Source organism: Apis mellifera, linkage group LG6, assembly GCF_003254395.2.
Source record: "Apis mellifera strain DH4 linkage group LG6, Amel_HAv3.1, whole genome shotgun sequence".
In the NCBI taxonomy this organism is placed as follows: Eukaryota; Metazoa; Arthropoda; class Insecta; order Hymenoptera; family Apidae; genus Apis; species Apis mellifera.
In genome coordinates this window covers 2,272,530-2,298,431 of record NC_037643.1, presented here as the reverse complement: position 1 = coordinate 2,298,431, position 25,902 = coordinate 2,272,530, and the positions used below count along the sequence as shown (strand labels likewise).

Genomic DNA, 25,902 nt, shown 5'->3' with positions numbered 1-25,902 from the left:
TACACTATAATAGTTTATACATATATGTAGCAATTTTTTTATTAAATAGAATATTATTTGAAAGAAATGTAAAGTTTTAATACTATTTTTGTTCCTTAAAAATAATTTCGTAAAATATAAAATATTAAATTATTATTACAAATAAAGTATTCAAGTTTTAATGCTCTACAACATTGTTATAGAAAAAATATTAAGATTAATTTCGAATTCAAAAATAAATTGTTACATAATCTATGTTTTATATATACAAAAAATTTTCATTAAAGTCAAATTTTTCAAAATACATTTCAAAATTTTTCTTAATAATGTAATATATGAATATTTTTGCAACTAAATATATGTACTTTATAAATTTTCAACAACATTATTATTTAAATATTGGAATTTTATATTCTTTAAACCCTTTAATTTCATATAAAAGTTTGAAAATGTTTCCTTTTGTTTTAAATATTAAAAATATTATGCTATATCATATATACAAAGATTTTATATTATTATATCATAGCATAACTACATACTATACTGCATTAGATAATACAATGTTAGAGTATTATATTGAATAATTATGTATAATAATACAGTACAAAATACTACTATTATATACTGAATTATACAATTATAGCACGATGTATGTTATTATTGCTATTATGCAGTGTAATATTGTACAATATATTGTATTATTAGCCTTATATTATTCTGTATAATATAGCACACGATGTTATTATTATAGTGCATTAGTATTATCTATAGCATTATCTATGCTGTATAGTATTACCACAGCATGATATATATACCAATATTATATTACAGCGTACAAATATAATATCATTATAACGATGATTTTAAAATATGACAAAAAGAACATGATATAAAAATATTTTTTACAATGTATTCATCATTTCATACAATTCAAATTGCATGAAAAACAAACAAAAAAAAAAAGATATATATATACTATATCTTTCAGAACTATCACAACAAAAGGATAGAATTAAATATCTTATTTTAAATAAGACAGTCCCTTATATCAACAATACAATATAAAATTAGCTACAATATAAAATTTCAATATCCAATCTATAATCCATCAATAACATCAAACAATAAAACAATCATTTCCAAAATCACAATCAATACTCATTGTTCAATTCTCCTTCATTGTCATTAGGTACACCTTCGAAAAGCACTTTGCACCTAGAAATGATACCCAAAATCGGTTTCAAAAAGATATAGCAAGCGGCAACGACGAATGAGGCGACCGACAGGGTTCTTCCAAGGCAAGTGCCAGGCCACCATCCTGTGTAAATCCCTGTGATCAGTCCGGCTAACAAGAGTATCGTGGCAAAAATACCACCGAACGAGTGCATAATTTTCAGAATTATTGGTCTGATGCAACCATGATACAGACATTTGTCAAAGATAACGACGAAGCCGGACGCGGCTATCAGAACCGCAAAAATGATGCTGATCAAGCTGATAATCCCGTGAACTGTGACGAAGTGAGATTTCTTGTATTCTATCTTGCCGATTATTATCATGATCATACCGATCAACACCAACAGCAATCCTATTAGATGAAGGATCAAATGAATCAATCCTCTGCTCATCCTGGATACCTTCCAATTCATATAAGCGTCGCCAGAAACGCAGAACACTCCCTCCATTGTCAAAAGTCCGACCTGTGTCAATGAGAAAAATTTGTTATTCGTAAAAATTCGAAAAAGAGAAACAAACTTTCATGGCATTTCATTGTTTATGAAATTATTATTGTTTAAAATTGTTCAGTTGTGTGAGCAGTAGAAATTTTATCCCAATGTTTCGTTGTAGCTAATTTTATTTAGAGGCTGATATTTTAATGTTTTTATATATTAATCATATTTATTATTATTGAATTAGTTGATTATTGCATAATTAAAAAATTAAAAGGAATTCTATATTCTCTGTCGATATTATTGGAATATTTTCTTTAGAGATTTTCCATTAAAAAATTAAGAATTCTTTATTTTTGATGTTGATGGGATACTTTTTCTAAGAATTTTCTGTTAAAAAATTAAAAAGTATTCCTCATTTTTGATGTTAATGAAATTTTTTGAGAAAATTTATAACTGAACCATGATCAATAAATTTATTTGTTATAAATAAGTTTTAATTTAGTCATTTTATTCTTTAAGAAGATAGTTACATTAATGATTGGTAACATTGCATCTAATTTCATTAGAAATTAGATAGAATGTTGATATTATGATATATTAATAATGTCAATATCTTTATTATATTGTTTATTTGTGCATATATTAATTGTATTCGTGTTACAGAATTAACAATAATCAATATTGATTATTATTGCATAATGCTAAACAATTAAAAAATTGAAAGCAATATTTCATATTGATATTGTTTATGATTGAACTCTCCATAATGATAAATTCATCATTGACTATATACATGAACTTTAATTTATTTAGTCATTTGATTCTTTAAAAAACTAGTTAATGAAATATTAGGATAAAATTCTAAAAATTCTAAGCAATAGCAATTCGTAAGAATTATTAATCGTTTTTTTTTAAATGTTCGTTATTCGAGGATTTTTGATGGACAGTGCAATTGGAAACAATGCTGATCGTTTTAATTTACTCGGGGAATGTTGCAATTAATTTGTCAATCTAGGTCAACGATGAATTCGTTCTCCGTTTAATTTGGTATGTATGTGTGAACGCCTACAGTGTTTTAAGAAGATAATGAATTGACATGATATCCTTTTCTCTCTATTTTCTAGGGAAAATACCAATTTCGATTATACCAAGTGATTTTCTTTTACTTTATTGAAAATTTATTTTTCGCTTAATTTTATAGACTGTGTTCTTGATTCTATATTTGATTTATTTAAAGAACATTATTCAATTTTTTCAATAAATAGAAGCCACCATTCTTTCAAATACAACGATGATCTAAGAATTGAGATGATTAAATGAAGTCTTTGAATCATTACTACATTTTATATCTTTTACATACGAAATTTTTAAACGATACAAATAATAATGTAACCTCAATTCTCTCATTGTTATAATCTGATATCAATCTTGCAATCTTATTATATATCTCAAAAATATAAAGAAATATTTAGTATCTTGTTATGCATTTGACATAATAATACATAATATTTTATGTATGCATTAAATGCACTGTATTAGATCATAACATCAAGATATTTTTAAACTCAAACATAATAACTACAAGAAAAATAATTAGAGTCACTTTAATAGGTCTAGTGAATTATCTTTAAGATTTTATATATAAATTTATGGAAATATATCTAATATTATTTACATATAGTAAAAAAATGATTTCATTATATATATAAAATTATATTTCAATATTTTTCAATATCTAATATATTATTTTAATCAAATATTTTTCTGACCAAACATTTTATAGAGATCTAACTTATTTATTTAATAAAATTACTTTTATTGTATATTTTTTACTTTCACTTTTTACTTTACTTAAAATATATTTGATCAATTTATAACAAAAATAAGCTAAGTAACCGAGTTATAATATACTGGATTTCTTTTATAAGAAAAATTTAACAACTTTCAATCAATCTAATATTACGTTCTTCGTTACTTATCCAGTATGAAACATAGATCATAAAAACGAAAAAAAGTTGTGGTTATCCACATAAACGATCTTCCGCGTTCTAACTATTTCCTAATAGATGATATTTCATATTCGAAACTTTCCACGAATCATCTTTTTAATTAGTTCTATTTCAAACAAAAAGAAGATTTATCAATCAAAAGAGGGTTAATTTGAATTGAAACATTTGTATCAACAAATATTTTCATTTCCTTTTTGCAAAGTTATATATTATTATTCCTTTTTCAATTCATTCGATTCAAAATTGAAAAAATAATAAAATTCTCGATTAAATGAAAAATTATTATAAAACAAAGATCTATTACACTTTTAGGTAGTAATAAAAAGAGCCATTACTGAGAATTTTCATCTTCAAGTTTAAACAAGGCAGTTTTATCGATTTTTCTCGAGAATCAACGCGTTGCTTCATCCATTATTTAATTATTCGTTCAATAAACTTTTCAAGAATGGGTTACAAATGTAGGAGTCAACCACCTAGATTTCTGATTCACCTGTTTCCATTAGTGCATTATCCATTGTGCAATTAGTATTGGCTAAGATGACTACTTACTCCCAAGGTTGAACAAATAACATGCCAGGATAAAAAGATGAAAGGTTGAAGGGACAGAACCACTATATATATTACTGGTGCTAATAAGAGGATGTGTGTAAGAGTTGAGAATGCCAGCATAATGATGCTTGGTCGTGTTTTGGCCACTTCGTTATTCATTTTTAGAACGGTGTTACCTGAAAAATTGATCGTTAAATAGCAATAACAATGGAAAAAGAATAAGCATGAATAATTTTACGAGCTTATAAAAAATATTTTGCAATTTTAGTTAATTTATTTTTATACACTTGAAATGATTTAAACATTGATGATTTTTAAATAAAAAAATGTATGAATTTCATGAATTTTTCGAACAATTTTTTAATTATTATCATTTCAAAAGGACGATTTAAATGATTTAACAAATAAATATTTTGCAATAAATTTGTTTTCGAGAAATTTCTTTTTATAACAAATTGTTTAAATAGCTTCAACATTTTGAGTCAACTCTTTCAACATTGATTCTCAATAAATCAAAATATTTTGAAATTACATGAAATTAAATTATGAATATTGAAAACCTAAATATTGAAAATATGTATTGTTTTACAAAAATTTTAATAATCTAATAATTGAACGTACTGAATAACAAAATTAATTTGTTATATAATTTCATTTTAACTACAAGTTTGTTGTTGCAAAGGATTAATATTGGAAAGTATTTGATAAAATTTTCATCGATCTTAATATTAAGAAAAATTTAGATCTTTATTGATCTTGGGATTTATTTTAACTTGAAAAAAAAAAAATTTCGTATTTCGTAGACTCGTTGCAAAACTTTCTTAAAAAATCTGAGACAAATTTTTCTGTTCTTCTATTTACAAGAAAAACAATAAATTCTACGCGACCTCAGCTGGTCTCTTGACGCAACTTCTCCTACGATCGTTTAGATGCGCGACGTGTGATTCACTGCTAATTGCGCGACATAATTCCACGTTTCTTTCAGCATCTATTATTTGGTCGAACACGCGGAAAGTCGTTTTTTTTTTTTTTTTTTTTTTTTTCTTTTACAACAATACGCAGCACGAGCTCGATAAATGAAATTACTGATTAAGCAAACGTTGGTCAAGATCGAAGAATCAGTTTTATTGCTTTAGTTCTATTATGTTGCTATTCAAACAATCTTTCAAATAATTCTACATGAAATTAATCGAGCTTTGCACAGATAGTTATTTAAAGAATGTTAATTAACAATAATTAACAATTTTCATTTCCATTAAAGAAATGAAAAATTAAACTTTAATAGACATATCTTTTTAATTAAATATTAATCTAATAAATTTTCATTGAAAATTTTGTTTGAAAATGTAATCTTGAATTAAATATTTTTTTAATAATGAAATATTAATAATAGTATTTACAGTGAATTCATAATTAATTTATAATACAAACGGGATCAGGCAGATTCTATGGCTTAAAATAAGACGAAAGAACAACGATTGCATTCAAATCATTGTTTTCAAGCTTCTCTTGAAAGAGAATTATTGTGATGAATATAACTCTGTTTTGAAAACTAAATAGAAACTCTTCTAAATAGAAATTTCATACTCTCCTTTTCGATTTATTCTTGCTTGAAGAATATCGTATTATATTCTCAATCGCTATTTAGTTAATCAAAAACTTCAAGAATTAGACAATTCGAATATTGACTTTTCTGAGTTGAATTATTCTATATTTTGAGAAAAATAATATGCTTATTTACAATATTTTTATTGCAATTGAGATATAAAAGATATAAAAATTGATTTTTATTATAAAATTATTATATTAAATTTAGCACAATAACATAATTTTTTTTAATACATAAAAAAATATATAAAGAAATATGCGTCTTTCTTTTTTAATACCAATAATTTGATGGATTTTCCAATATTATACACATATTAATTCTATAATAATTTCATTGCTTTCTAATTTCTTATTTTCAATTTTCTTTCAATAGTATAATATATATTATGCAAATATATCATTGTCAAATTTTAAATTAATCTTTATTTCCTCTGTTATAGGAAAAGACGTATGTTTATGTTGTGAATAGAGATAGTGTGATAGTTTGGATAACAAAATGCTTGCTGAATAGAACATTTAGATAATGAAGATTCTGTTCAAATTGTAAAAACCTTTGAAAAGTAAAATTTATAGGTTTCATACTTAAATTTAAAAACACTGATCTTGTCATTTTTTAAAATTACTTAGAAAATAATGATAAAATAAAAAGCAGACAATAAATGAATTATAAATTTAAACTGAAACAGTAAGTTTATTCAATAGAATTCAGAATTAGCAATAAAACACTCATTAAAGAATTTGATATCTAATTCATTGAAAGAAAAAAATGCAAATATGATTGAAATTCAGAATTCTATTCTTTTTCCTAAAAAGAATATTTATCGAATTTTTTGAATTACTATGATCAATGATATTCAATCAATAATGTATTATTAACAAATTGTAAATATTCCAACATTATGCAAAAAAATAATTATCTTTTATTGCAATAATTACTTAAGTGTATTATTATTATTATTATTAATTGTAAATGTATCATCGGCAATTGAGCTTTTATTTTTTTCTTTCTGTTATAATAGTCGTAGACATTAATTAAGTCAAAGAAATAACGAGAGTCAAGTGTTAAAGACTGCGAATTCTCAGTTCATTTTCAGTGTTCATTTCCTTGAATAGAATGAACGTACGATCGCCCTCGGTAAGGTTTCGGATGGCTGGCAACGATTTGCTGGAGAGAACACAATTTCCTTGTTTTCCCACGTCCCATTTAAATTTTCTGAATCGTCTACTGCAAGTTCGCTGTTCCATGAAAATTGTGTGTGGATATTGATCGAGAAAGTTCAATTGAAATACTGATTTTAATTGCAAGTCGAATATCGTTTCGACTTTGCCATATAAGCTTTCAAATTGTTTTCTCTCTCTCTCTTTTCTTTTTTTATGAAAGTCATTCTATAAAATACATTTATTAGATATAATAATTAAATTAAATTTAGGGAAATTTTTCTTCGTGAGAGAATCATTACATATTGAAATGATTTTAAAAATAGATTCTAAAAATAGATTCTAAATAAAATTTATATAAGAAAGTTAAGAAAGTTAAAAAAAATATAAATTTTTAAATTTAATAAATTAATAAATATTAAAATTCATTCATGATAATCTTATTTGAAGTTAAAGATTAAAAGAAATTATACAACTTTGAACATTAAAAGCTTCAATTATTTTTTATATAATTTAATAAGAAGAAATCTGTAAATTATAAAAAAATAAAAATAGTAATTAGATAATAGTATTATGAATCCTATATAGAAATATCATAATAATTTCTTTATGAATAAAAATTTCAATAACATTTGCAAATACGATTTTTATAATCTTGCAATGTGAGAGATTAATAATTTTATGTTGATAAATGAATATTCATATATATTAATTTCATTAATTTCTGCATTTTTTTTTAACTTTATTGTATCAATCGTATCACAGATTGTACATCGATATCATTAAAATTGTTTGTATAATTAATATCAGATTCGTTATCGATAATGAAGTTATCAATAAAAGTAAACTTTTAAAGAAAAAAAATGCTCAGATTCGTCGAAAGACGAATTTTATTCTTATTAAATATTTCAATATTTGGAAAAAAATGTGCAGTTTCTATAAATAAGAAGATTCTCTTTTAATTGTAATTAATCAAATGTAATTCAATTTCACGTAATATATATTATACATTGAAAAATGTCATAATTTAAAAATTATTGTGATTTTAAAGAAAATTGATTGATTTTGAATAATTCAAATTGTTATAAAAATACATTATCATATTAAAATCATATCATATTAATTAAATTTCAAATTTAAGATTTGGAAATTCATTTACAGAATTCTGCTAATAAAAATTAGAAATAATTTTTTCTGTAATCAGTAATTGAACAAATGCAAACTTTTTCTAGCTAATGTGCAATTTATATGTGTATATTCTATATACAAAAATTATTGTTATAGCACTATATATTTGTTAGAAACGAAAAGAAAAGGAAAAAAAAATAATAAATATAAAGAGGAAAATAAAATTTGTATATAATCGTCTGTGAAGATTGAGATTATTGATGAATATTTACGTGAATAGACTTATATGAATAATTAGAAAAAAATAATGAATTCGTAGAATTGAGCTTATTTGTTAAGAAGAAACATATTTTTTTTTTTTAGAATGTATTTTAAAAATTGCAAATTTGATTATTGTAGAATAGATCATTGTGTAATAGAACATTTATAAATTTAACAAAAGATATTGAATAAATATGTCGATGACTTATTTGAAGAAAATCGAGAGAAATTAAGTAAAGAGATAAAACAAATTATTAATATTTATTTAATATTTATTTAATTTATATATATTTATGTAAATGGAAAAATATAAATATATGATAATCACTTGAATCACAGATGTATGTTTCATGATTCTACATATATATTGTATCATTCTATATAAATATAAAATATAGAATAATCCAAAAATATAGAATAAAATTTTTTGATTTGAAAAAATTTTCAAATACAAATCAAATTGACTTTTTTCTAATTATATACAAATGAATTATCGAATATTTATATATGTGAAAATAAACAAAAAATATATAATTTTTTTTCATATAAAAATTAATTTATAATCAATAATTTATAATTTATAATTTATATCAAGAAAATTGAATTTGAAAATTTCAGTTAATTACAGTTTGATTGTACATGTTCAATCTCGAATTCATAAAAAGAAAAATTTAAGTGATAAAATTTCATTCTTATATTTTTCGTTTATTTTTAAGTATAAAGATCCATTGATAATTTATTTATATTCAATAATAATACTTATATTTGAAAAATTTTTAAATTTGATTTACTCGAAAATGAAGCTTCAATCAATTAAAAAAAATTTTATTCTAGAAGAAAAAAATAATATCACCCGTTTGTTTGGTTATTGTAGATTTTGAAGATATAAGATTTAGAAATATTTTAAATACTTTATAGAATTATAAATTATTATAAATTATAAAATATTGAAATCGTTCGCTATAATTTAGTTAAAAAAATTTCTATAATCTAAAAAAGTGATCAATGAATTAAAAAAAATAAAATAAATATTATCAGAATGATTTATATTTTTCTTTTAATTATAATTTATTATAATTTCATTATAATTTATTCAAGATTATATAATTTAGAATAATTATAAATTATAGTTAAAAATTATAATTAAAAAACAATGAAATATAATGATGAAATATAAATATATTTTAGGCACGTGTTATAATATTTAAAAAATAAAAAAAAAGAAAAAGAATTGTTTCAAACAATTCCTGCATTAATAATTCATATCAATAAAATTAAAAAGAAATATGGAAATTATTATTAATAACAATAAAAATACTCAATTCTTCTGTTATAGCAAGGATCCAATAACGTTTAAAAATAAAAAGAAGAAAAGTCAAGTTATAGTGATTGAGATATAAAAATAATAAAATTATTAAAAAATCATGAGAGAACGAAAATTTTTTTTAACAAGTTGACAATTTTTGTGTTAATGATTCATAATATTGCATTATGAATTTAAGAAAAATTAGAAAAATTAAAAGGAAATAAAATTTTTTAATTAAATTAAAAAAATTATTTAGAACAATTTAAGGGAAAAATCAAATAACGAACGAAGCGTGAAAAAAATCAAAAAATTATGATATTTCAAGCAAGTTGAAGATTCCTTTATCGATGATTCATTATTTATTTATGATAAAATGGAGAATGTGGGAGTTGATGAATAATATCAAGTTGATGAATAATAATGTCCAATCTTATTAATTATGCGAGATTATTTATCATAATATCATTACGCCCTTTGTACGAGATGCACATTAACAGTCTTTCAGATATGCTCTACTTTCACCATTCATGTGAAATACATTAGGGTATCACGCGAATCTCACATTTACTGTATTAAAAATGGAGTGTATTGTGGAACTTAATTTTTGTATAAAAAGTATCAAAAATGGAAAAATATTGTGAAACTTAATTTTGTACAAGAAGAAATCATAAGATGATGTAAAAATAACCAATAAAAATATGAAAATGAAAATATTATTTCTTATAAGATAATAAAAAGAAACATGTTTAAATCATTATAATTCAAATATAATTTCTTGAACACAATGTTCGTGAACTAAAAAAAATTCATATTTTATATAGTTATGATAAAACTTTTATCTTTTGATATACAGAAGAAAATTTTTGGAATTCATCTTGTAATTGATCTTTCGATATTATTTACATACATTTTTTAAAATTTATTAATTAGATACATTTCATGAATGAGATTCATTCTAATGATTTTCCATTTTATTTTCAATGTGACAAAAATGAAAAAGTTTTCAAACAAACAATAAAAAAACAATAAATTATTATTTTTATTATAAATCTTAAAATCTTAAAATCCAAAAACATAATTATTAAATTATATACATATTTTACAAAAAATTATATGTAGAATTTACAAAAAAATAAAATATAATTATAATGTTTATGCCATATCTCTATATTTATAAATCTATAGATACTTCTGTATCTATAAATTTCATTGCTTTATGTATGCTCATAAAAATATAAGTTTTCATAAATATTTTATAAACATCTCTCGATAAAATCTTAAAATAAAAAAATCTATATTTTCCATTAACTTTAATTCACAAATGAGCAAACATTTTTCTCATTGCATTTTCACGATGCGAGGATCGAAAGTATATCATTCGACTTACCTCGGACAATCGTGGACTCGTTAAATTGAGCGTTCGAAGAAAAAGGATTCACTGGGATTCAATATGAACCGATTTCCTGTAAAAATGGAAATAAATTCGAATGAAAACAAACGAAAAAGGAAGAGCACGGAACAACGTCCGCGCTTCGACTGAGGCGCGCATTCTACCATGGTTGCAACGATCTATCGCTACGTTGCCAATTCCTTAAGAACGAGGAAAATTGTGGAGTAAATGTGACCTTGGCCGCATCTAATCTCTCATATATAAAATGGACTCGTAGAAGCGGACTCATTCTTCGTTTTTTCATGGTCCAATATCGTGTATTAGTATCATCTGCTTATTTTTTCGATATTAATTATTTGAAGAAGGGAAGTTTTCATAGACTCCAATGATTTTTAAATATATTACACGGAAAACGAGATTTTGAATAGTTTTTCTCTATGTATATATAATCGCCGCTTATGTTTGGTTTTTCAAGATATTCGCAAAAGATGATTGCTATTATTAGTTGAATTCAAATTGAATTTCATATATATGTATACATCCATGGCAGTGTATGTGGCATGTCAATATACGATTACAATTCATCTATTATTTGTATAAGCATATTATGGTGATTGGCAACCAAAATGTGTAACGAGTGAGCTAATATTATTGTGCTTAATTTATCTTTAGGGAGTTCTTTCAAATCTGCAGAATGCGCAAATTTAAAACAATTGGATGATTGAAATTACAATAACCAAAGTTACAGACATAATAATATAAACATCATATTTAGTAGCTATTGTAATTTCAATCATTATAATTTTTTCTGTCAAAAGTTGTTTTTAATTTTATTTTTGTATTAAGAATCCACTCAATCATGCTCAAATTCACTATAGGATTGTGAATAAATTATTTTAAATCTAATAAATTCGTTCCTTAGATCTTATTTGGATTATTTAGATTTTGTTTGGATTTATTGAAAGCTGATATCAATTGATATTTGAATTAGTGATAAAGTTTGAATAGTGTTTTCTAATCTTCTTTGAGACATGATCTTTTTTCTATAATATTCAAATAATTTGTTATCCTATTTTTTTTCACAATCGTGAAAAAATCAATTCAATTCATTTTAGGCTTAGATAAACATAATATTCTATTTCAGGGATATATTATATAGAAAATTTAAAAAATGAAATAAAAAAATGAAAAAAAAGAATCAAAAAATTGTTACAGAATGAATATAACATTGTTTGGATACAATAGATCATAAATTACTTCTTTATATGTTAGTATAGTAAAATAAATAAGCATTCTTATTACAAAATTTTCTACATAATTGCAAATAATGGTAAATAGCGATTTTAAAGTTACTTATGATCTTCTTGAAAATATATATATAGTCATATAGTTATATGGTAGTAAAGATAGTAATAAAATAGAATAATAAAATAGAATAGATGAGAAAGAAATAAAATGAAATGAATGAAATAAAAAGGCAGGCACGTAGATATGTAAGCTCTAAGTGACATGATTTAAGGTTAATGGAGAATGTTGTTGATAACGTAATATAAGGGAGAAGATTTATTTTGTGTGTAGTATGCGTGTATGTGTGTATTGTAATTCCCTTAGAATGAGAAGAAATATATTTGGATATATGATTTATTCTCATATATTTGAATTTTATAAATTACTTTATGTTCGTTAAATATGATAATTTATATGAATATATATTTTTATAAAATTGGAATTAGAAATAACATACTTATTGTTTTGATCGATTCGACAGGTTTTAAATAAAATTATTACACATTATTATAAATATTTAAATTTTTATAATAAAAAATTTTAAGCTTATGATTCATTAACCTACTTACTCGGGATATCATTTATTATTCATATGTTTTGTAAAGATTTTTGAAAAAGCTACTTTCGCATTTATCTGCTAATTTCAAACGTATTAATAATATATATAATTTCTAATTTCTCAATGTTTTGAAAATAAGATAAAAAAATTTATTTTTAGCAATATTTTTCTTTCTAAAAATACAAAAGATAATAATCAAATATCTTTTGTGGTTATTCTTTTTTAAATTAATTACTAATTAATATATTCATATACAATATTAATTATTATTATATTATTATATTGCTATTATATTATTATTAATTTAATATATTAATTAGTACATTAATATATTTATATATTATTATTATTAATACATTTTATATACATTTGATGTATTCATTGTCGATTAATGTATCTGTGTTTTATTAACAATCTGTATATTATTAATATATGGTATTTATTTTAATATAAATTTAAAAAAAATATATTTGAATTATTCTAGTTCTCGTTATATTTCTAAAATTGTACAGTTCTATTATTATTTTCAGATTAATAAATGTTATCATATAATTTTATTACATCTTACAATTTTATTACATCATACAATTTTATACATCTTTTTATTATACACAAGAGAAGAAAACGACTGAGAAAGACTGTAAAGACAATATTCGATATGATCAATCATGTTGCACGATCAAGATCGTATACACACAGAAAAATATGTACAAAGTGTACAACGATCAAGATAATGAAAGTATTTATATGCAACATGTAATTAAGCATATTAATATCGAAAATTATTAAATGTCAAACGTAATTGATTAATATATAAGACACGAAAACGTCACACGATTTACATAATTTTTTATTTAATGTTCTACTAATAAACAATTTCGATATAACGATTAATAATTTTTCTATTTCTTCTTATATAAATTTTTAATAAACTTTTCCATCAAAATCATTTATACGAAAATTATCAATTTAACGTTTACATATTATAACGTTAATGGATTAAATCAAGTGGCAATTGTACCCTATTGTTATTCAATGATTTCGAATCATTTAATTAATTACAGTAACAAATTACTCTTCGAACAATGTAATGCCATAATCAGGAACGTATGAAATTCTATTAAACGACGTATATATAAACAGATACATCCACGTTGACCACGTCATTCCATCACTTATATTTCCGATAAATGGTAACCGCCACGGCTCCCTTCTTCTCCAATCGCACACGCCATTTGCTGCGGGCGGAAGTATGCATGGACAGTTAATACGTATGCACGCATAAATTGGCCTCGCTCATCGGAATGTACTCTGATTGCTTATTCGAGGCGTGGATGCCAGTTATAATCTGATTATGCAAATATTAGGCGGTAATAGCGGTTAACAATAGTCGGGATCTTTGCGCATCCATCTTCTTATTTATTTACTTTCGTTGGAATATAATACAGCTATTAATTGAAAGATTTTTCATACGCCATTTTGAAACGTTTAAGGATAGAATTATGTTTTACGAAAATTATGAATACGTATTTATCCAAAGAAAATTTTGTTGTATTTATTCAAGTATTTATTTTATTTTAAATAAAATTGTGGAAATACCCGAGAAAAATATTATTTTAATTTTTAAAGAATGAGATTGGTTTATGGAAAAGATATTCCTAAAATATTTATAATAATATAATAATATAAGATATATAATATTAATATTACATTTATTATATTATATATATATTTTTAATTTTGCAAATTTTTAATAATTGCAAAAACGAATTATCTTAAATAAACATATTTCGTTGGTTTAATAATAGTATTGATATATTGAAGAAAGTTTAAATGGTTTGTTCCAAATAAATTTTTATTATTTTTGTTTTATTTTTACATTATTTTAAACTTGTCCATTTGTAATATTCTATTTGTGTAATTTATAAAAATGAGAAGTAGAGATTTATTGTGATAATCATATTATCATAGGATTTAGGATGATAATTATAAATTAATATCAACAATATTAGAAATACAAAGTAGCAAGAACCTGAGTCAGAAGTCGAATCATGAGCAATGAATCTGTCTTCCTTTTTCTCTCACATATTTTCTTATTGACGTAATTTTGTCTATTTGCATTATGTATTTTATAATTGATATTAATCAATGCTTAAGTGAAAATTGTTTGATGCATACTTTTATATGTACGTAATAATCAAATTCCTTACATAATAAATTACATCAATAAAAGCAAATATTACTATTTTTAAAGTTTCTATCTACAATATATAGTATACATGTATGAAATATGCAAATATTACATTACAGAGAAATTTATGTAACTCAAAAATTCTGATTTTAATTAATTAGTTGAATTAAAAGTTTATGTAGAGCTTAATAAATTATACATGAAGTAATTTTTTTAATTAATTGACAGAATATCTTTTGGAGATTGGAATGAAATCCCTAAAAATTTAATCAAGTTTTAAATACAATTTTGTCTAATATTTTTTACAACAGAGTGATAGAATTTTTGAAATAAATTTTGAACATTTTATAATTTAAAATTTTATGTATTATGGAATTATATGAAAAAATAATAAAACTATGAAAAAAATAATAAAACTTTGAATATTAAAAAAAAATTATATATTCATAAAATTTCATTAGAAATATATAAATTTAATTTTTTAATTTTTTAATTCTTTAAACAAATTTTTTGCTTTCAATAAAACTTTGAATATATAGAGCATAATGGATTGTACATATATACTTTCGTAAACTATTGTAAGTATTAATAAATTTATCTTAATTATCTAATTTATAATAACATTATAATAAATTTCTTTATTATTTCTTTATTATCTTGATAAATTTTTTTTCTTTTTGTATTAATTTTATTAATTACTTTCTGAGCATTCTCTTTAACAAAATATTAATTTTTTAATCTAACTTTAAATTTAATATCAATATATAGTTAATATTTATATTATATATAATTTTAATTAAATATCTATTAAGAAAAAACAATTAATTGATGATTATTTTTAATCAATGATCAACAAGTAAATATTTATATTAAAATTATTTATGGTGAATATTTCTATCAGATTAATAGTCATTATTCAATAAATCAAGTTAAAAATATTAATTAATCAATGTTCAAATATAATAAATATAATAATATCAATTGTTATATGAAATAATTTTATCATAGGTAATAAAAATTTCTAAAACATTGAACAAATATTTATATAAATTATTCATAAAAGTTCTTTCAATTCCAAGTTCTATTATTTATAACAAAAATGACGTCTCTATTACTTTAATTGCTTAATACATTATTCATAAAAATCCTTTGAATTTTTTAAAATTCCAATTTTAAAATTATTCATAATAAAAATAATACCTCTATTGCTTTAATCATTGCTTAATACACTATTCGCAAATCCATTCAACACTTCAAAATTTCAAGTTTACAATCATTTATGACAATCTTATTTTTTTAAATTATTTCTTAATATAACATTCACAAGAATCCTTTTATCTCTTTATTTCAAATTTTATAATTACTTATAAAAAAATGGCACTCTTTAATACATTATTCACAAAATCCATTCAATACTTTAAAATTCCAAATTCACAAGTTTGCTTATAATAAAAAATGGCACCCTTATTGCTTCAACCACTGCTTAGTATATGAAAGTACGATCCTGCCAGCACGTGGAATCGGCTGACAGCAGGTTTGTGTTGGCCAAGAGTCGTCATGACAACTTGAACGATCACCACGCGACAAGGACGGTCATTTGGTCGACGTTTCGTGGAAACTTCGTAATGGAAGCGTAAACGAGAACGTTCGTTTCACGAAATTACCGCGGTTTTTGAAAGAATATTTCCACTATTTACAAAAATGGTGGTGCTTGACAAGCGGAGATCCCTGATAGTGTCCACCGCAGGCCATTTTTTCGGCGTTCCTCTGAAAGACAATGATACAATTAGGGACGAAGAGGAAGTGCTGGACAATTTTTTGGACAGAGCCTCGTGCAGAATTCTGTGTGCACAACCGGCTGACGAGGAGGAGAAGAAAATGCAATTGAAGTTGAGCAATGAATTGCCTATTGGCAGAAACACATTGGTTTTCTTTAAGGTAAGAAAATAATTGGAGATAAAATCTGTTTTTGTGAAAATATTGTGAAAATATTTATAAAAAGTGATGAATTTATGATATTCATTTTAGATGTTTATTTTATATGTTGATTAACTTTTCTCTTGTTTTAGTAGAAATGGAATCATTAACGTAACCTTAAAATATAAATGTTATTCGATATTTTTCAATAATTTTTCAATAACACGTTGGAATCATTTTATATATGAATATATCCATTGTCGTTGGAAAATATAAGTTACAAATATTTAAAAGTCGTTATTTTTTTTTAGTTTTATGATTTTAAAGTAGATATTCGAATATAATATATATATATAATAAATTTTTTTACAATTTTCTTCATGGTTGTGCAAAAACTACATAAAACTTAATAGATTTGTTTAATTAGCTTGGAAAAATTAATTACAGAATTAACTCTGAGAAATGTTGGCCTGAAAGATTTATGCTATTATATTTTATATTATAAAATATATATTTTTAATAAAAAGGAATATATAATGTTTTAAAAATTAATAATTATTTTCCCAATGAAAATTAATAAAATAATAATTAAATCGAGGAGAAAAAGAAGAATATTTATATTTTGCACAATATAAATATTTATTTCGTGAAAATTTATGAATTTCTTAAGACTTTTATAATACATTATTATAAAATAATGGAAAAATTATTGTTCAAGTAATATATTATCTTATAATTAGATTTTATTTCTTCAAAGTATGTGAAATAATTGTAAAAATATGTAAATATTTTATATCTTGTTCTGCTAGGATGATTCAAATTAATATATTCTTGTCTTTTATCAAATTTTCCCTATATTCGTGTCAAGAATAGCTTTAATTCAACTCAAAAAACAGCTTGATTTTAATAATAAAATTTAATAATAAAATTCTAATTGAAGAAAATTAAACTGAATTCATAATGAAGTTTCAATTTTTTCAAACAGAAAATTATTAAAATGCAAATTATGCATTCATAATATTTCATTATTATGAGAATTACCATTATGTGCAAAAAATAAAATATTGTTATATATGTAATACAAATAAAATAGAAAAATGTTTGTAAAGTAATACAAAATAAATTATACATACAAAAATAATATTAATATTAATGTCTTCATAAAAAATTTTTGTTATAAACATATGAATTTTCATGAACAGATAATTCTCAATAATTAAAATGATATATTCAAATATACAAGAAAATGGAGAAATAGAACTTTTGAAATTTTGTTTAAAAATTGGCAACTCCTTTCGAATAAATAATTTTTCAAAATTAAAACTAATGTGGATAATTTTTAATAACATCGATAATCTATACAGCTAAAAACGTGATCATAAATATATAATTATTCTCACAAGAATATTAACTATCTACAATCAAATTATAGATCATCACTTTTATTTTTATTAAATTTCCAAATAAATATCTTTAATTGTAATTACAAGATCGATCGAAACAAATACATTTAATACAGTTAACAGAGGCATCAGTGACGGAGAAGAATTTCCACGACCTCGTTCACGTCATGACTACCGGGTGTGGAAAAGGATCGACGCTGATCGAGGCTCTCCGTCAAGTATGGGCGCCAACGCTTCGTTCTTCCGGTCTGGATTCGTCCTATTTGAAGAAACTGGAGGAGAATCTTCTCGGCTCGTCAGCTGCGAGATCCGTGCACGAGGAGGAGAATTATTGGAGGAAAATATGGGAGAGCGCGAAACGATCGCACGACAAAATGATCTATGGAGAGGGTGTAAAAATCTTGAGGAGCATCAGGGCCGAGTTGGAGCGGGCTGCTGTTGCGAGGTGCTATAAAAAAAAGAAGTCGTTTCGAATTTTATAATTGGGAGAAATTTTATCCCCGTACATTAATCCTCCCCTTCAAGTTTGTGCAATATAAATCGTTTCGAGGATAACGCTTTTTCGTTATAATTGGTACATAAAGCATGAAAGATTTAAACGTGGCGATAAGTATATTCCCTTCTCTATTTATTTTTACATAGCGACGGATTGATTAGCGTGGATGACGCTGTTGAAGTTGTGTCCGGCTATGTCGACGATTTGTGGAAGTTAGGGGATCTGGTGTACACCGAGGAACGTATGAAATCTTTTTTGGATGTTATCGGGAACGAAGTGGTGTCTCTTGTAAAGAATTCGATTGAGGAGGTAAAAAGATCGAGACTATAAATTTTATCAGAATTCTGTGTAATATTTCTACGTGTTTTCTGAGTTATTAATACTTTTACTTTTGTCAAAAAAAGATAATTATAAGTAAATAAACTGTAAAATTAAATTAAAACGAATTTTAAAATAATATTTCAATATTATATTTTGAATATTTAAAATTTTTTTTTACATATGTAAATTCTGTAGATTTTTTTTAAATACATAAATATTTGTAGTCTGATTTATTACAAATATGAATATTATCTTCAAACAGATTCGAACTACCGATGATCGAGTGAAAATCGAGGCGATATCAAATGGTGCCGCAATATGCGAGAAATGGACAGACATGGTGGAAAAATTCACCACGCTGTTTTGGCCTCATCATTCGCTTCATTCGTGGAAGGGCGCCAATTACATCCCTGAAAGATGTTCAAGGATTGGTAAACGGTTAAGGTATCTTCGTTGTGTCTTTTTCTGTTCTTGGTTCGAAGCGCAAGATTCAATATTGTCATCGTGTTTTAGGCAAATTGGCGAGTTACGTGCTCAATATAGACAATTAACTAGATTGCTAACATCGAATGAGAGATCTGGACTTGGCACGGACAACTTGATGCAATGCCTTGACGATATCAGAGGTATATCTAGGGTTTTTAATATTATATATTGTTTTTTATCTATCTAAATTAAATTATTTTACATCTGTTTCTGTAAATATCATTGGTTTCATATATCCAAACGAAATTACTTCACACCTGTCATACTTTTTATTTAATTAATCATATTAGTGGTGTTTGATGACGATGACAAGGGCATCGAGTGGAATCGAGTCAAGAGAAGGGTAGAAGAGGGTTTGGCACCCGCCGAGGAACGAGTCGCGTTGAAATTGAAGTCGCAAATTGCCGATGCCACCACTCCGAATTTTTTGCTCGCTGAATTTCGGCGCTACTTTGAGCTGCTAAAAAGAGACGGCTTAAAAAGGGTTTTGCGCGGAGAACGAGAGACTTTGCTGTCAGCTTACGGAGATCTTATAGGTGATTATAAAATTTAATCAAGCGAGTTGGTATAAAATTTTTAATTTAAGAAAATTTAATTTAAGAAAATTAAAAATTTTATACTTTAAAGGAAATATTAACGAAGAGGTTTGTATATTTTCAACATTAACATATTTGCTATGTTATACCTATTCAATGATTTAGAAAAATTTGTGAAAAAAATTCTTTTGTATTGATTTTTAGTTTTATTAAATTAAAATTAGATAAAATTGAGGATTAATTTTAACAATAATTCCATAGTGGATCTTGCAAGTCTCGAATCTTTAATTAAAGATAACAAAATAATAAAAATCTTCTACATATAAAATATTTTATTCATTATTTTTACTTTCTGCATTGTTGAAGAAAATTGTTTGGTTGGACCGGACACGAGTGATTTGTTAGACAGTCCAAGAATACTTCAAGAAGTTCAAGCTGCTAGATCGGCAGAATTAAGATTAGAAAGTTTAAATAAATTAGGAAAGGAATTGCTAGCGGATCTTCCTGGATATGGAGAAATTTCAGAGAGATTGATAACAGCTTTGAAAGATGTTGAAAGGAAAAGACAAAGCTTCGTTGATACTTGGGTAATTTTATTATTAATATGTTTTTTCTATAACAAGTTTCATAACACATTGTAAAATTAGATGTAGAATTCAAAAAGAATTCTAAATATTAAAATAATATTTTTAATAAAAGGATCTTTCTTTCTAATTTCAATGATTCAATTTTTAAATATATTGTCAAGTCATTCTAAATAACACTTTCATATACAGTTTGCTTGACAGTTTCTCATCAAGATATTTAAACAAATTGTATTGTTTTATAATAAATTTTTTAATATCTATTTATAATTATATATCTTAATTGAATATCAATATAATATAATAAAGTTAGTAGTTTTATGGCGACCAAATAAACTAAACTAACTTAAACCTAACCTCACTTTTTGTTTATATCTATAAATGAGAATCGATACAGATACATTCTTTATACAACCTAATAAATAATCACAAACATATAAAAATATCGTAGATATATTTACTTATAACTTAGAAACTAAAACTTGACAACAATAAAGGAAAATCATACATAGCAAAAACATTCAAAAACATATTTATATTTCAAGATTACATATTTCAAAATTGATGAATGAAAAGAATTATTTTTTAAATTATCTTTGTTTTAAATAAACTTTCCAACTTTCCAATTAATAACCAACTTTTTTCAAAATCAAGGAAACAAAATCAAAAATGTTGCAAATTTGTTTGTCAGACTGAAGAAACGAAAGATGCTGTAACCAGGAAGGAATTGACATTAGGCACTGATTCTGCAGTGGTTGAATTAACCGGTACCAGTATGATGAGAGTCACATACGATCCAAGATTGATGACTCTGATCAGAGAAGCGAGGGCACTTTCTAGTCAAGGAGTCGAACTTCCACGAGAAGTGAGAGATCTGATCGAAAGAGCTGGAACGCTGGCTGGACGCGCTAGAGCTCTTCAACAGGTCGCCACCTTTCACAACACGATTGGCGATCGTATGGTGCCATCTCAAAGACCATTAATGCTCACAACCGCCCTTGAATTGGCTCGAGCTGTTCAAGAACAATCTGGCGTTGCTTGGTCCGATCCTCAGGCTGTCGACGCTTATACAGCCAGATTGAAGGAATTGGTAATTTTTTCGAGATTGATATTAAAAATTTTTCACACATAGAAATTGATACATAATTTGATTCCTGAAAATTCATCTCTGAAACACTATTATCATATAATATATGTGATACAGTTTAATTTTTAAGAAAAAAAAGATATTTTAGATTTAATTCAATTTTATTGTGATTTTTTATTTGAGTATATATGCTTATTCGATTAATATATCAATGTTAAAATATTGAATTATAATAATGTAATAAATAATAATAATGTAAAAAATAGATAATGAATGAATTATAAATGATGTATATTTAATTTTCATTAAAATTGAAACAGGTAAGGAAATTCGCACAACAGAATTCAGAATTGGCTGCAAAGCACGGTTCGTTAAGGGATTTGGTGTCTAGTTTATTGAAAGGAGAGACTGTAAATATGATTGGGAATCAGAATGCTTGGAAAGATGCATTGATGAACATGAGAACGATCGTCGATACTGTCGAAGTTGAATATGGAAACACGAAAGCTTGGAAATTACATTGGGACAGACAATTGCTTAAAGCATTGGGCGTGGCTTATAGGTAATTATAGACTTTTGATATAGAATTTTTTTTCTATCATAGATATAGTACTTTAAAATAATATTGGAAGAATCATTTCATTTTAGAATATCATCTTAAAATAATATAAAACAAATACGTACATGATCAAACTAATATTTAATATAAAAATTAATATTATGATTATTTGTGAAGAATTAGAATTATATATATTATAGTAGAAACTCTATTTATATAAATCTGTCAAGAAATAGTTATATTCATATTTAATTCCTCATCCATTTCATATAAAAAGATTTCATGCAATAGATTTCTTTCTAAAATGCATAATAATATATCAAATATTATAAATTTAAGAAGAATTTTACAAGCATAATAATTAAACTATGGATTTTTATAATGAAATTTTACTTAAATGCACAAATATTCACAATCTTAATAATAATTATCTTATATTTTAGTAAATTATTTTTTATTTATTTTCCAATTATAACATAAATGAAATCAATGTTTATTGAAATAATAGCTCAATATTAACAAAAGATAGGGAAAATAAACAAGAATAAAGAGATCTCCAATGGAATAAACTTTACATCCTCCATCCTTCTCTCATAAAAGCGAGCTTCCTTCTAAAAAATTCTCTCTATTGAATATCAAATGAAGATTCAAATCGTTTCGCATGGCCGATTTTCATATTCATAACAAAATTTTCTCTTTTTCCACGTCAGAGGAGCGTTGCCATCTCTGCTGAAGAAATTGCCGGAAGTTAAAGTGGAGCTGACATTTCGGGACGGCTCGTTGCAATGGCGGCCGTCCCTCGAGGAGATCCGTGCCAAGTTGTACTCGTCGATTCGTCGATCCCTCTCGATCCCCATGAATTTCAGGGGCGTCGGTGACGCGGCCGAGGCTCATTTCGGCGGACTGATCCAAAGGAGTTGCTATTTGTTCGGCAGTGTCTACAAGCAGGCTGAAATCGCGCTTTCCGCTCTGGAAACTCTTCGAACGAAATGGCTGTACTTAGCCGCCCCCGCCAAATTCGACGCCGCTGAACGGTAATCGTTTTAAATTAAACCGTGTGATGCAAAAGAGCATTTATTCTTTTGCATTATCTCATGTTATTCAAATACATGGAAATGTTTCAGAGATACTCTTCCTTTTATTCCTTAGGAATAAAAGTAAAGGGAATTTTGTTCTCTTTTTAATGCAATGTGACGAACATGTGTAAAGATTTCCTATTTTATAGAGTTTGAGTTTTGACAAATTGAAAAAGAGCTTTCTATTGATTCAGCTTTTCTTCTATAAAATTTGGTAATAATAAAGATTGTTTTTTTTTGTATTTAAAATCAATGTTATAATTAATTTTCTTTCTATTATCTCATGTTTATTTTGTTTATTATGTTTTGTTATTTTTATGTTTTATACTCTTTATATATGATATCAAATCATAATAATATTATAATTTCTTTCACAATATTTGAATCTATATAGAATTATTTTCCAAATTATGTTATTCTAAAAAATCTGTAAATGATATTGATCATGTATTTTGATATGATAAAAGAGATACGAATGTTTCATTCATTTAACAAGTTATGGATGTTTATATTTTAAAAGTAAAATATAATAAGATAGTTATCGAAATCATTCTTTTTATAATTATAGTTTGATTCCACATCTTTATTTAAAGAAAGAATGTACACATTTATAATTTTAATGTGATATGAAAATCAATATTTTTCTTTTAAATCATATACAATTGCTCGTGAAAATATTTGAACATGATCTTAAAGAAAAATTTATCTAATGGATTTTAATGTACATAATAATTACATTTTTTGTTGATGAGATGTCTCTTCAAAGAAATGTAATCAATCTCAAAGTTTGCAGCAATCTTTAATATAATTTAGAAATCTTTTTTCAACAATTTTTTTAGTCAAATATTGTTTTAAGAAAATGAAATCAATTAAAATTTCCTTTTAAACAGAATTTAATTTAATCAATGCAATAAGATTTTAAATTGTACAACATTCAAACTTTAATATTTTATCATTTTGTTATAAAAAAATAATAAAATTGAAAAATTCTCTATCAATAAAAAAATTACTCCATATATGACTTATTATGCTGTTCATTGACAAAAATTTTCAAAGATTTTTAAAATAGCATTCATATTTTCGTTTTAAGCAACTATATCTTTTACTGTGCGATAAAATAATTTAATAATCATACGTTTCAAAATGTTTTTAATTCAAAAGATTGAAAGGAAAATCGCCGCAGGAATGGACAAGAGCGTTCAAAGATGCCAAACAATGGGCTCAAGAGGTTAGACTTTGCCATCAATTAAATAATATACAATTTATTCCCAATTTAATCACCAATTTGCATAATGAAATTTGATAATAAAACTAGGTTGGAAGATTGCGTGGCAGCGAGGTGAAAATCTGGTGCATTAACGTGGACACATCGACAACCAGAAACGACTTGGAATCGGCTTCCCGTCGTTACTGGGAACGTTTGTGTTCCGACTTAAGGGTGGAAGCTTCTTCGAGATTAGTCGCCATCGTGGAGTTCCTTTCGTCCGCCACCAAGGAACTCGAACGTAGACCACGAAACGTAGAGGAAGTTGGTTTGGCCTACGAAGCTCACGCAAGAATCGAGGCACAATCTTCCGGCATGGCCGAAGAGATGGAGGCTATTGCCGGACTTTCCAAAGTGTTGGCTGCGTGGACTAGCGAAAAACTTGAAGGTAGAATGATTGATTTGGACAATCGTCAGTTTCTATATTTTTAAAAAAAGATAAGAATTTGGCAATATTGACTTTAGTTTTTGCAACAATGGAAATTACAAATTTACATTTTAAATTCAAAAAGGATATGTTCTGAGATTATTCTTGCATTCAATGATTATTTTACAATTATAAATATATTGGATGATTTGAATATTTCCCATGGAAAAATTAACAAAAATACAAAATTATACATTACAATAAACATCTTATTTTTAAATCTTTAGAATATCACTGTAAAATAAAACAGTATAAATGTTATGTTAAAAGATTTTTAATTGCTTTCTTTTCTTGATATTCATGAAATTTTAAATCTATTTTGATGAATAAAAAAAAGATATCCATATCTTTATATTTATATTAAATGAAATGTTTATTTGAAACTTGTTTACTAAAAATAATTTCGAAATATTACTTTTGAATGAAAGTTACAAAATGTAGTATTTAACAGCGTCAGAGAATAATTTTTTCTTACTTCTGGTTATCTTTTATCGAGCATCAACGCATGACTCGTGCACATACGAAACAATTTTAAGAATATAAAAGTTCCCCGAATGGTTTTATCGCTTTTCATTCCACGAATTGTATTTCACTGTGTGCTAGTATTGATCATACATATATGTAATTTCACAGAATGTAATATTCCGT

The 25,902-nt window shown here is 24.8% G+C and overlaps 2 protein-coding genes across 2 annotated transcripts in view; one reads left to right on the top strand and one right to left on the bottom strand.

Annotated features, from left to right (window-relative positions):
• Positions 1-869: 869 nt before the first annotated feature.
• On the bottom strand, positions 870-11,224 carry LOC726441. Its single transcript, XM_001122176.5, has 3 exons — positions 11,059-11,224; positions 4,211-4,386; positions 870-1,679 (listed from the first exon to the last, which is right to left on the bottom strand). The coding sequence occupies exons 2-3, from the start codon at positions 4,367-4,369 to the stop codon at positions 1,131-1,133; spliced, it is 708 nt and encodes a 235-aa protein (XP_001122176.1). The 5' UTR covers positions 4,370-4,386; positions 11,059-11,224; the 3' UTR covers positions 870-1,130.
• A 5,452-nt stretch (positions 11,225-16,676) lies between these two features.
• The window catches only part of LOC411639 (cytoplasmic dynein 2 heavy chain 1), a 33,763-nt gene continuing 24,537 nt past the window's right edge, over positions 16,677-25,902 (top strand). The window contains exons 1-12 of the mRNA XM_026441371.1: positions 16,677-17,036; positions 18,535-18,863; positions 19,061-19,223; positions 19,498-19,679; positions 19,749-19,861; positions 20,012-20,257; positions 20,624-20,844; positions 21,533-21,931; positions 22,249-22,490; positions 23,198-23,521; positions 24,725-24,791; positions 24,879-25,215. Of these exons, the coding sequence (XP_026297156.1) occupies positions 16,800-17,036; positions 18,535-18,863; positions 19,061-19,223; positions 19,498-19,679; positions 19,749-19,861; positions 20,012-20,257; positions 20,624-20,844; positions 21,533-21,931; positions 22,249-22,490; positions 23,198-23,521; positions 24,725-24,791; positions 24,879-25,215 (2,860 nt within the window). The 5' untranslated portion in view covers positions 16,677-16,799. The remainder of the gene's footprint in view (positions 17,037-18,534; positions 18,864-19,060; positions 19,224-19,497; positions 19,680-19,748; positions 19,862-20,011; positions 20,258-20,623; positions 20,845-21,532; positions 21,932-22,248; positions 22,491-23,197; positions 23,522-24,724; positions 24,792-24,878; positions 25,216-25,902) is intronic.